The sequence below is a fragment of the Mytilus trossulus genome, chromosome 10, assembly GCF_036588685.1.
Source record: "Mytilus trossulus isolate FHL-02 chromosome 10, PNRI_Mtr1.1.1.hap1, whole genome shotgun sequence".
In the NCBI taxonomy this organism is placed as follows: Eukaryota; Metazoa; Mollusca; class Bivalvia; order Mytilida; family Mytilidae; genus Mytilus; species Mytilus trossulus.
In genome coordinates, this window is record NC_086382.1 from 17230876 (window position 1) to 17243792 (window position 12917).

Consider the following 12917-nt stretch of genomic DNA (forward strand, 5'->3'; position numbering starts at 1 on the left):
CCCAAATAAGCATTTTCTTGGTTTTCGCACTATAACTTTAGTTTAAGTTAATAGAAATCTATGCAATTTTGACACAAGGTTTATGACCACAAAAGAAAGGTTGGGATTGATTTTGGGAGTTTTGGTTTCAACAGTTTAGGAATTAGGGGCCAAAAAAGGGCCCAAATAAGCATTATTCTTGGTTTTCGCACAATAACTTTAGTTAAAGTAAATAGAAATCAATGAAATTTAAACACAATGTTTATGACCACAAAAGGAAGGTTGGTATTGATTTTGGGAGTTTCGGTCCCAACAGTTTAGGAATTAGGGGCCAAAAAGGGACCCAAATAAGCATTTTCTTGGTTTTCGCACTATAACTTTAGTTTAAGTTAATAGAAATCTATGCAATTTTGACACAAGGTTTATGACCACAAAAGAAAGGTTGGGATTGATTTTGGGAGTTTTGGTTTCAACAGTTTAGGAATTAGGGGCCAAAAAAGGGCCCAAATAAGCATTATTCTTGGTTTTCGCACAATAACTTTAGTTAAAGTAAATAGAAATCTATGAAATTTAAACACAAGGTTTATGACTATAAAAGGAAGGTTGGTATTGATTTTGGGAGTTTTGGTCCCTACAGTTAAGGAAAAAGGGGCCCAAAGGGTCCAAAATTAAACTTTGTTTGATTTCATCAAAATTGAATAATTGGGGTTCTTTAATATGCCGAATCTAACTGTGTATGTAGATTCTTAATTTTTGGTCCCGTTTTCAAATTGGTCTACATTAAGGTCCAAAGGGTCCAAAATTAAACTTAGTTTGATTTTAACAAAAAATGAAACCTTTGGGTTCTTTGATATGCTGAATCTAAAAATGTACTTAGATTTTTGATTATGGGCCCAGTTTTCAAGTTGGTCCAAATCAGGATCTAAAATTATTATATAAAGTATTGTGCAATAGCAAGTTTTTCAATTGCACAGTATTGTGCAATGGCAAGAAATATCTAATTTCACGATTTTTGATTATTGGCCCAGTTTTCAAGTTGGCCCAAATCGAGGTCCAAAATTAAACATTGTTTGATTTCATCAAAAATTGAATAATTGGGGTTCTTTGATATGCCGAATCTAACTGTGTATATAGATTCTTAATTTTTGGTCCAGTTTTAAAATTGGTCTAAATTAAAGTGCAAAGGGTCCAAAATTAAACTAAGTTTGATTTTAACAAAAATTAAATTCTTGGGCCTCTTTGATATGCTGAATCGAAACATGTACTTAGATTTTTGATTATGGGCCCAGTTTTCAAGTTGGTCCAAATCAGGATCTTAAATTATTATATTAAGTATTGTGCAATAGCAAGTTTTTCAATTGCACAGTATTGTGCAATGGCAAGAAATATCTAATTTCACAATATTGTGAAATAGCAAATTTTTTTTTAATTAAGAGTTATCTTTCTTTGTCCAGTATAGTAAGCAAGAAATATCTGCAAGAATTTTTTTAATTGGAGTTATCTTTCTTTGTCCAGAATCAACTTAAATCTTTGTTATATACACTATACAATGTATATTCACTTTTTACTACCAACTGATAAATTTAAATAATCTTTACCATCCAGTGATAACAAGCAGTTTTTTTACATCTTAATATTTTATGATGTATTTAAATGAGTAGTAATTGTTGCAAACTCCATTAGAATATTTTAATTGAAATTAGTTTTGGAATAAGGGAAAGGGGGATGTGATTAAAAAATTTGGTTAAATTTTTTTCATTTGAAATTTCATAAATAAAAAGAAAATTTCTTCAAACATTTTTTTGAGAGGATTAATATTCAAAAGCATAGTGAATTGCTCTAAGAGAAAACAAAAATTTTAAGTTCATTTGAATACATTCATTCTGTGTCAGAAACCTATGCTGTGTCAACTATTTAATCACAATCTAAATTTAGAGCGGAATCCAGCTTGAATGTTGTGTCCATACTTGCCCCAACCGTTCAGGGTTCAACCTCTGCGGTCGTATAAAGCTACGCCCTGCTTGTCAACATGATCAAAATTGTTAGAGGACCCCTAAAGGAATTATTGCCCTTTAAAGTCAATATTGAACAACTGTTCGTCATTTTTGTTACTTGTACTAAAATCTTTTCTAAAACTATGGGCAAAATTTAACCAAACTTGGCCTCAATCATTACTAGGGTATCTATTTAAAAAAAGTGTCAAATGACCCTGCCTACCAACCAAGATGGCTGACATCAGTAAATACAGTAACAGGTGAGGGACACAGGCTCTTGAGAGCCTTTAGTTAGTTTGAATTGTTTAACACTTTTCATGTAAGGGTGCTATAAACAGTTTCGTATAAAAAACTAGGGGTTATTCCCCGACTAAAAATAGACTTGGAGGGAAGTCCCTTTTTATCAACATAATTGGTAAAAAAGTATCATGTTTTTTATATTTGATTGTAAAAATAAGTTAATTAGCTTCAATTAAAACAGGTTGAATGATTAAAATAATTTTTAAAAATTAGATTAAATACACATGTTTTAAAGGGAAACTTCGCAAAAAAATCAAAAATTAATCACCATCGATTTTAAATTTTGAGTATCAGTTCTCTGCCTTCCGCCATTTTGTTATCTTGTCTAAATAAAATCACGATATGTCTATAAACCACAAAGAAACAAAACTACAGTAACCGATGTAGTCTTAATTACGTGTCGATATCTTGTCAATCGTACGGTTGTTTTATCTGACTAACTAACTTGATACGGAAAATGTTCTTATTTTTTTTAATAACCGTATATTCTATTATTTTTAAACTGTTTATATTGGAATTAGTTAAAAAGTCAAAGTTCAAATCATAAATAAGTGTTCCGTGAAATTTTTTTTCGAAAATCTAATTCGTTCATAATTCTTTAAAGTAATATACTTTATTCAAATAAATTAGGATATTCGCTTCACTGATCACCCGCATGGCTTAAGGTATTACTCCCAAAGGTATTGTGAGGGGTGTAAGGTGACACGTCCAGGTATTCAAGCGATTTCCTGTCGGGCTTGCAAGTTCATGCATCGTTTCACTTCTGTAGGTATTGATCAGTGTACACGGCCGATAACTTATAACTTTCCATTTTGAACTACCAGGTGCATCTATAATATACATCTCTGTCTTGCGTGTCCGAAAGTGATATAATATACTAGTCATTACTTAACTCATACGCTTGTTTATAAATAAAATTTCTGGTGTAAAGAATATTATTTATATAAAAAAAAAATGATACAAAAAACAAAACAAAAAAAACAAATTGAAGATATACAAATATGCGTATTTTTTCCAAGGGTTAATTTGGGAAAATGTAATATTTACTCGTTGTCAATAGTAAAGGACATAGTTGGATCATTCCAGAAATGTTGATTAAAAAAATGTGCGCACTTGTCGACGATTCGTTTATACGCCCGGATAGAAAGTTACAACTACAGCGCAATTTAAAATATATACATGTATACATTGAACATAAGAAAGAAACATACATTTTGTGCAAATTGAGGTAAAAGTTTTGGAAATAGACTAGTCCACGTATACCAACAGTATGTAATCATCCAATTCGATAGACTATTGTATACCAAAAGAAGAAGAAGAAGAGGACTAATTTGATTTAAATACTAAATACAGGTCAATCTATAACTTGCTTTGGTTCATCGAAGTTATGAACATAGTAAAATCACAGATTTATATATCAATTAGATTGTTCTCGAATAAAGAAAGAAATTCGTCATCACCACAATTGTTCCGACATATGCAACTGGACGTACACTAATAATCCCCGAGGGATGTGAATATTTTCTAGGAAAGCTATTGAGTATTAAAGTTTCAAATCATTTTCAGGATTTATTTTCTTTCTTGATATTCAATGACAGCAAATTTAAAGAATAAACTGCTTGTAAGATATTTGTCCGCTTTAGGGGTATTCTTGCCAGTTGAACAGACTTATAATTACATTCAAAAATAGGGAAAGATGACATTAAATTCGTTGTCTTTTGTTTTTAAACATCTTTGGTCAAATAGTTATTAAGTATTATACGTTGTTAGACGAAGACTATTTTAATAAGGACGGCCCCGATTATGATTAAATTTGGTTGACATTTTTCACCATTGATAAAGAATATCTATTCGTAATTTTTCGATTCCATTCCAAGGAGACCTTAAATTTGCTGTCAATTTTTTAAAACTTCTCAAGTAGAAAAATATTTTTTCTTTATTTGTTCATATTATATTCCGCTTCAGGAGAGTTATCTTCAGTGAGTTGCAGTTATTAATTTATACGTGGCTTTTAAAAAGTCTAAATCTAAGTGTTCTCATTCATTTATTTGCCTAATAAAGACAAATAAAAATACTTTGGTAAGGCTATTTATAATTTCTAAGTTCTCCTTTTTATTAGCTCACCTGGCCCGAAGGGCCAAGTGAGCTTTTCCCATCACTTGGCGTCCGGCGTCCGTCGTCGTCGTCCGTCGTCCGTCGTCGTCGTCCGTCGTCGTTAGCTTTTAGAAAAATCTTCTCCTCTGAAACTACTGGGCCAAATCAAACCAAACTTGGCCACAATCATCATTGGGGTATCTAGTTTAAAAAATGTGTGGCGTGACCCGGTCAACCAACCAAGATGGCCGCCACGGCTAAAAATAGAACATAGGGGTAAAATGCAGTTTTTGGCTTATAACTCAAAAACCAAAGCATTTAGAGCAAATCTGACATGGGATTAAAATGTTTATCAGGTCAAGATCTATCTGCCCTGAAAATTTTCAGATGAATCGGTCTATCGGTTGTTGGGTTGCTGCCCCTGAATTGGTAATTTTGAAGAAATTTTGCTGTTTTTGGTTATTATCTTGAATATTATTATAGTTAGAGATAAACTGTAAACAGCAATAATGTTCAGCAAAGTAAAATCTACAAATAAGTCAACATGACCAAAATGGTCAGTTGACCCGTTTAGGAGTTATTGCCCTTTATAGTCAATTTTTAACCATTTTTCGTTAATTAAAGTAATCTTTTACAAAAATCTTCTCCTCTGAAACTACTTGGCCAAATTAATCCAAATTTGGCCACAATCATCTTTGGGGTATCTAGTTTAAAAAATGTGTGGCCTGACCTGGTCAACCAACCAAGATGGCCGCCACGGCTAAAAATAGAACAAAGGGGTAAAATGCAGTTTTTGGCTTATAACTCAAAAACCAAAGCATTTTGAGGAAATCTGACATGGGATAAAAATGTTTATCAGGTCAAGATCTATCTGCCCTGAAATTTTCAGATGAATCGGTCAATCGGTTGTTGGGTTGCTGCCCCTGAATTGGTAATTTTGAGGAAATTTTGCTGTTTTTGGTTATTATCTTGAATATTATTATAGATAGAGATAAACTGTAAACAGCAATAATGTTCAGCAAAGTAAGATCTACAAATAAGTCAACATGACCAAAATGGTCAGTTGACCCGTTTAGGAGTTATTGCCCTTTATAGTCAATTTTTAACCATTTTTCGTAAATTCAAGTAATCTTTTACAAAAATCTTCTCCTCTGAAACTACTGGGCCAAATTAATCCAAACTTGGCCACAATCATCTTTGGGGTATCTAGTTTAAAAAATGTGTGGCGTGACCTGGTCAACCAACCAAGATGGCCACCACCGCTAAAAATAGAACATAGGGGTAAAATGCAGTTTTTGGCTTATAACTCAAAAACCAAAGCATTTTGAGGAAATCTGACATGGGATTAAAATGTTTATCAGGTCAAGATCTATCTGCCCTTAAATTTTCAGATGAATCAGTCAATCGGTTGTTGGGTTGCTGCCCCTGAATTGGTAATTTTGAGGAAATTTTGCTGTTTTTGGTTATTATCTTGAATATTATTATAGATAAAGATAAATTGTAAACAGCAATAATGTTCAGCAAAGTAAGATCTACAAATAAGTCAATATGACCAAAATGGTCAGTTGACCCCTTTAGGAGTTATTGCCCTTTATAGTCAATCTTTAACCATTTTTCATAAATCTAAGTAATCTTTTACAAAATCTCCACTGAAACTACTAGGCCACAATCATCTTTGGGGTATCTAGTTTGAAAAATGTGTGGCGTGACCTGGCCATTCAACCAAGATGGCCGCCACGGCTAAAAATAGAACATAGGGGTAAAATGCAGTTTTTTGCTTATAACTATGAAACCAAAGCATCTAGAGCAAATCTGACAAGAAGTTAAATTGTTAATCAAGTCAATAATTATCTGCCCTGAATTTTTCAGATGAATTGGACAACTGGTTGTTGGGTTGCTGCCCTCCAATTGGTAATTTTTAAAGAAATTTTGCCGTTTTTGGTTATCTTGAATACTATTATAGATAGCGATAAACTGTAAACAGCAATAATGTTCAGCAAAGTAAGATCTACAAATAAATCAACATGACCTAAATGGTCAATTGACCCCTTAAGGAGTTATTGCCCTTTATAGTCAATTTTTAACAATTTTCATTAATTTGGTAAATTTATGTAAATTTTTACCAAATATAGTTCTCTGTTACTAATGGGCAAAGTTCATGATAGATATAATTGTAAGAAGCAAAATCGTTCAGTAAAGTAAGAACTTCAAACACATCACCATCACCAAAATACAATTTTGTCATGAATCCATTTGTGTCCTTTGTTTAATATGCACATAGACCAAGGTGAGCGACACAGGCTCTTTAGAGCCTCTAGTTAGACATCAATCAAGGACAAAAGGTGTAAATCATTTCAATCGGACATATGATTTAAGTTTCCCGTCTTTAACCGAAAATTGTGTATTTCTTAGTAAATTAACTTATTTGAATTCAAATAAATAATAGCACCAAACATAATTAAATAATTCCACGGCGATCAATTTTTATTTGTCACCAACTTGAATATATATTTTAAATATGTGTATTGAATGCTCCCTTGTCTTATAATTCACTGATCCGAATAGACATTCACACCTGGCAAGGTGTGCCCGAGAGGCGTGGTTAAATACTGAAGTGCAAATAACAATTTACCTTTCAACAAGCCATCTACGAGTATTGCCACAGAACCGTGAATACACACATCGTATCAACCAAGTCATAGCAGAGATAGTAAAAGGTCAATAAGAGTACACCAACATATTGTCTTTACAGATTATTGTACTTTACTTTGTTCACCTTATCAGTCCGAAAATATATTAATTAAAAATAAATTTATAACTTTTTGTGTTGTCTACAAAAATAATTCGAATATATACATTTAACATAGAAAATTTATCTCATGAATATGTACAATTGAACGCCTGTGCGTTTTATCTTCTTATTATCGGATGGTTATTTAGATAAAGCATAAGTCATCGGCGCGCTTACGATTACGTTAAAATATGATTAAAAACCAAGACTTTTAATGATTGTATTTTAAATCCCTGCATGCAAAAACCAGGAGAAAACGTCACGACCTACAGGAAGTGGTTAATATTTTTTCATTAAATATTGAATTTCTCCTTTATTACTGCACATATAGCGATAAAACTTTGTGAATATATATATTATGTCATAATGAACATATTAAAACCATAAGTAAAAAATCGTGAATTTTCCCTTTAAGGGGAGACAAACTGTAAACATCCTGTTTTTTTGGCAGTGAAAAGTGCAAAACTTATTTGCACCCAATGTAGCTCTTTTCGGAGCAGGCGAACGTAGCCTGAAACATAAATTTTTAGAAAGACCAGGTAAAAACCTATGAAATTCATACAGTTTTGAATATGAAAAATGTGCATGTATCATGTCTGCATGGGTGTGCATATGGCCTGATTTCATGTTTTTTATGCATAGATTAGGCAATGTTTTCCCCTTTTTCTCTGGATAAAACTTTTTGGTACTATTAAAAGTACAATTTATTTTTATTTCATTATAAACTAGAGAAAATTCTGATTCTAATGATATCTAGTTTTATACAAGTATCTTCATTAACATTAACACCACTAAGGGTCAATCATAGATGGTCCCTCAAAATATGACGTCATAGAAAAAAACTGTTGATTGCACCCTAAGGCCTTTCTAGGCGACTTTAAAGTATCAGGTTTTGTCATTGATAAAGGCCTGAACAAAAATAGTAACAAACAATCAATAAAAACACGCCCCAGGTTTACCTGGCAAATGAAAGAGGCATACATTAAATATAAAAATGCAGAATCTTAAATAACCTTTAACAAAATCAATGTAAAAATTATGTGGAAAAGAGTACCACAAAAATGCGGGAATTTGTATGCAGAAATGTAGAACCAAAGTACAGAAGCATAAAACGCTGATTTAGTTTATGGTAAAATCCATTGATCAGTTTATATTATAGTTATATGGTGTTTTGTTTTATTTACAGATGTTTATTGACTATAATTTGTATGGAATGAATATGATTAATGTTTGTGCAGTCAAATTTAGGAAGCAGAAAACAGATGGTGAGTTTTCTACTTGTTATAATATCTTCATTATATTATTGAGCTATAAACCTCAATCTCTTCTAAACTGTTGCAACAAGATGGTATGTCTATACCCTGCATTTAGACACCTAAGAAACTAGTGACATAACAGAGGGGCTGTTAAGAAAGAGATGTCAATATTTCCCTTTTGTTTTACACCCTAAGTTGAGTCTGAACGTTCGCCTGTATATTTGAAAATGTTAAAATTGGTTTTAGTTCTTTAACTCTAGTTTGCCTCTATCAACTGTTATGAAACTTATACACAATGCTTACCTTATTAATGTTTACCTTCTCAATCTCTAAGGGCCATTCAAAATCTGGAAGTGCAAGTGAATTCAAAAAGTGTTAGCAGATTATCCAATATAAATTTATGAAAGTAACATAGTTTGCATTGTTTGAGCCTGATCACTTTCTTTGATCCATTTAAAATGGTGACTCCCAATTTTTTTGGTATGTACAATTGTATCATTTTTGGTTAGTATTTACTCTTTAGACAACTGTATAGGTCCAGAATGTGACCTCTTTCTGCTAAACTTTGCCCAAAAGTAAATAAACAAAATAAACAATGGTGAATCAACAAATACTTTGGAATTATCTGTATTTATCATCTACGTAATTATGAAGAAGAAAAAATGCTAAATCGCAATATCAGCAAGACAGATTTTATCCCAACATGTTTAGATTCAATAGTGTTTTGAATGTCATGTTTTTGTTTTTTTAAAAATGCCAATATAGTTTTATCATCTTCAATCTTGAAGTCTAGTTTATGAATTAAAAAGTTAATTGAAATTTAATACTGTGGATTCATTATAATTTGTTTGATACCAATTTTCAGGGGTACAGGTGAACCACAAATTCAAATATTCAACGGATATCATATTTTCAATAGGCTTTGTATGCAGGGATTTGCAAAACAACGAAATCAAATATCCATGAATATGCAAGTTTTCAGCAATCCACGAAAATTGATCCATGAAAAAATATGAATCCATAGTATATATTTACATTTTTACTTTGTAGATGGTGAAAGCTGTTATTTACCTTATGAAAGTTATAATAGAATGCAAAAAAAGAAGGAATCCGAAGAATTAAGTCCATCAACACCTACTACACTCTTTGACAGAACAGAAATAGTCACACACAAAACATGGGATATCAATAACATACAGGAGTATGCTTCAATTTACTATCATCAAATATATATCTTAATTAGCCATGTATAGTACACGTTTATGTATCCCCCTTTTATTCCTCCAAAATCAAAAAGATAAAAAGTATTAGAAAAATTGAAAAAGGTAAAAAAAGAAAAATCTTTTCATTGATCATGTTGATTTAGAGCACTGCAGTTATTATATTGAACACCTGTCAAAAGTTGATATATATATTTAATTGTTACACACCCTTACTTAATTACTTAATCCTCAATTACATTTTCACCTCACTCATGCAGACTGCATTTTCTAATTGCACCGACCTGCAGTTCAATTACCCCAATTTACTTATTCATTTGCACCGATTGTGTCAGGTAACTTACAGGTGGATGTTAAGTTTTATTTATTATTTTACACATCTTCTTTTAGACAGTTAAACATTTGTTAAGACTTGTCAATTATTACATGAATATAACTGTGTGTGTTGACTCGTGCTCATTAAGGGGAGGTGGAAGTAGGATAAGTCAATTTTAAAGAAAAAATCACTCTGTTTACATCCACTCAAATAACGAAGTTACAGCTTTCAGTCCATAAAAATGGTATTCAAAGAATCTGGTTACATCCACTTAAATTACGAAGTTACAGCTTTCAGTCCATAAAAATGGTATTCAAAGAATCTGTTTACATCCACTTAAATTACGAAGTAACAGCTTTCAGTCCATAAAAATGGTATTTATACCCCACGCAACGAATTTGCAGAGAGTATAATGTTTTTGACCCTTCAGTCTGTCCTGTTTCTTATCATAGCAACTCCTCTCAAACCACACAACAGAATTTCACGAAACCTTTTTAGATAATAAGGACATACTATGTAGTTGTGCATATCGTCAGGAAATTGGGATTCAATTTTTTCTAGGAGTTATGCCCTTTTGAAATTATTTGCTTCTATATACTACTGCAACAGTTTGTCATCGCAACTCCTCTGAAACAACACTCTGTAGATGATAAGCACATACTATATAGATGTGCATATCGACAGGAAATTATGATTCAATTTTTTTAGTTATTTTATTTCTCCAGTGACAATGTGGGGTATGTGAGAGTGCTCACTAAGGTTCTTTGATTAAAAAAGAAAAATATGTTCTTGCCCTAATATTCAGATGTTGTGTATTCCTACCTTGTTATTCTTTAGTATATAGTTTTATTTTGAAAAGTTACAGATCATGTTGGAATTTTGTTCCGGTCTGATGGATTGTGCTGAGTCTTTGGTCTTTGGACATAAAAAAAAATCTTAAATAATCAGTTTTTAAACAATTTTTAGCTCACCTGACCTGAAAGGTCAAGTGAGCTTTTCTCATCACTTGGCGTCCGTCGGTTTCTATCGTCCGTAAACTTTTACAAAAATCTTCTCCTCTGAAACTACTTGACCAAATTTAACCAAACTTGGCAGCAATCATAGTCTGCACCAAAAAACTTTTTCAATTATTAGTCCCAAGACCAATATTCTGACATTTTTCTTATTGGTCCAAACAAACTTTTGCAAAAACTTAATAGTCTGAGAGAAATTTTAGTAGTCTGGGGCATCAGACTAGTGGCTAACTGTGCAGACTGCAATCATCATTGGGGTATCTAGTTTAAAAAATATGTTGGGTGACCCAGCCAACCAACCAAGATGGCCGCCATGGCTAAAAATAGAACAATGGGGTAAAATGTAGATTTTGGCTTCTATTTTTGAAACCAGACTTTAAACAAATTTGATCTATCTGTCCTGAATTTTTCAGATGAAACAGACAATTGGTTGTTGGGTTGCTGTCCCTGAATTGGTAATTTTAAGGAAATTGTGCAGTTATTGGTTATTATCTTGAATATTTTTATAGATAGAGATAAACTGTAATCAGCAATAATGTTCAGCAAAGTAAGATCTACATTTAGTCAACTTGACCAAAATGTTCAGTTCCCCTTAAGGAGTTATTGCCCTTTATAGTCATTTTTTAGCTCACCTGGCCGAAAGGCCAAGTGAGCTTTTCCAATCACTTGGCGTCCGGCTTCCGTCGTCGTCGTCCTGCGTCCGTCGTCGTCATCCTGCGTCTGTCGTCATTAACTTTTACAAAAATCTTCTCCTCTGAAACTACTGGGCCAAATTAAACCAAACTTGGCCACAATCATCATTGATGTATTTAGTTTAAAGTTTGTGTTTAATTACCCGGCCAACCATCCAAGATGGCCGCCATGGCTAAAAATAGAACATAGGGGTAAAAAGCAGTTTTCGGCTTGTAACTCATAAACCAAAGCATTAAGAGCAAATCTGACACGGGTAAAATTGTTTATCAGGTCAAGATCTATCTGCCCTGAAATTTTCAGATGAATCAGGCAACCCATTGTTGGGTTGCTGCCCCTAAATTGGTAATTTTAAGGAAATTTAACTGTTTTTGGTTATTATCTTGAATATTATTACAGATGGAGATAAACTGTAAACAGCAATAATGTTCAGCAAAGTAAGATTTAGAAATAAGTCAACATGACCAAAATGGTCAATTGACCCCTTTAGGAGTTATTATACGACCGCAAATTTTGAAAAAAATTTCGTCGTATATTGCTATCACGTTGGCGTCGTCGTCGTCATCGTCGTCGTCCGAATACTTTTAGTTTTCGCACTCTAACTTTAGTAAAAGTGAATAGAAATCTATGAAATTTTAACACAAGGTTTATGACCATAACAGGAAGGCTGGTATTGATTTTGGGAGTTTTGGTCCCAACATTTTAGGAATTAGGGGCCAAAAAGGGCCCAAATAAGCATTTTCTTGGTTTTCGCACTATAACTTTAGTTTAAGTTAATAGAAATCTATGAAATTTTGACACAAGGTTTATGACCACAAAAGAAAGGTTGGGATTGATTATGGGAGTTTTGGTTTCAACAGTTTAGGAATTAGGGGCCAAAAAAGGGCCCAAATAAGCATTATCCTTGGTTTTCGCACAATAACTTTAGTTAAAGTAAATAGAAATCAATGAAATTTAAACACAATGTTTATGACCACAAAAGGAAGGTTTGTATTGATTTTGGGAGTTTCGGTCCCAACAGTTTAGGAATAAGGGGCCAAAAAGGGACCCAAATAAGCATTTTTCTTGGTTTTCACACCATAGCGTTAGTATAAGTAAATAGAAATCTATGAAATTTAAACACAAGGTTTATGACTATAAAAGGAAGGTTGGTATTGATTTTGGGAGTTTTGGTCCCAACAGTTCAGGAAAAAGGGGCCCAAAGGGTCCAAAATTAAACTTTGTTTGATTTCATCAAAATTGAATAATTGGGGTTCTTTAATAT

General features: G+C 32.6%; 1 protein-coding gene across 8 annotated transcripts in view; it reads left to right on the plus strand.

Annotated features, from left to right (window-relative positions):
• LOC134686962 (DNA polymerase zeta catalytic subunit-like) overlaps window positions 1-12917 on the plus strand; it is a 193362-nt gene that overhangs the window by 58372 nt on the left and 122073 nt on the right. For all 8 annotated transcript variants that reach the window (XR_010101708.1, XM_063546850.1, XM_063546847.1 and 5 more), the window contains 2 exons: window positions 8345-8423; window positions 9465-9615. Coding sequence is in view for 7 of the 8 variants with exons in the window: in XM_063546850.1 (XP_063402920.1) it covers window positions 8345-8423; window positions 9465-9615 (230 nt within the window). In the remaining variant the exon portion in view is untranslated. The remainder of the gene's footprint in view (window positions 1-8344; window positions 8424-9464; window positions 9616-12917) is intronic.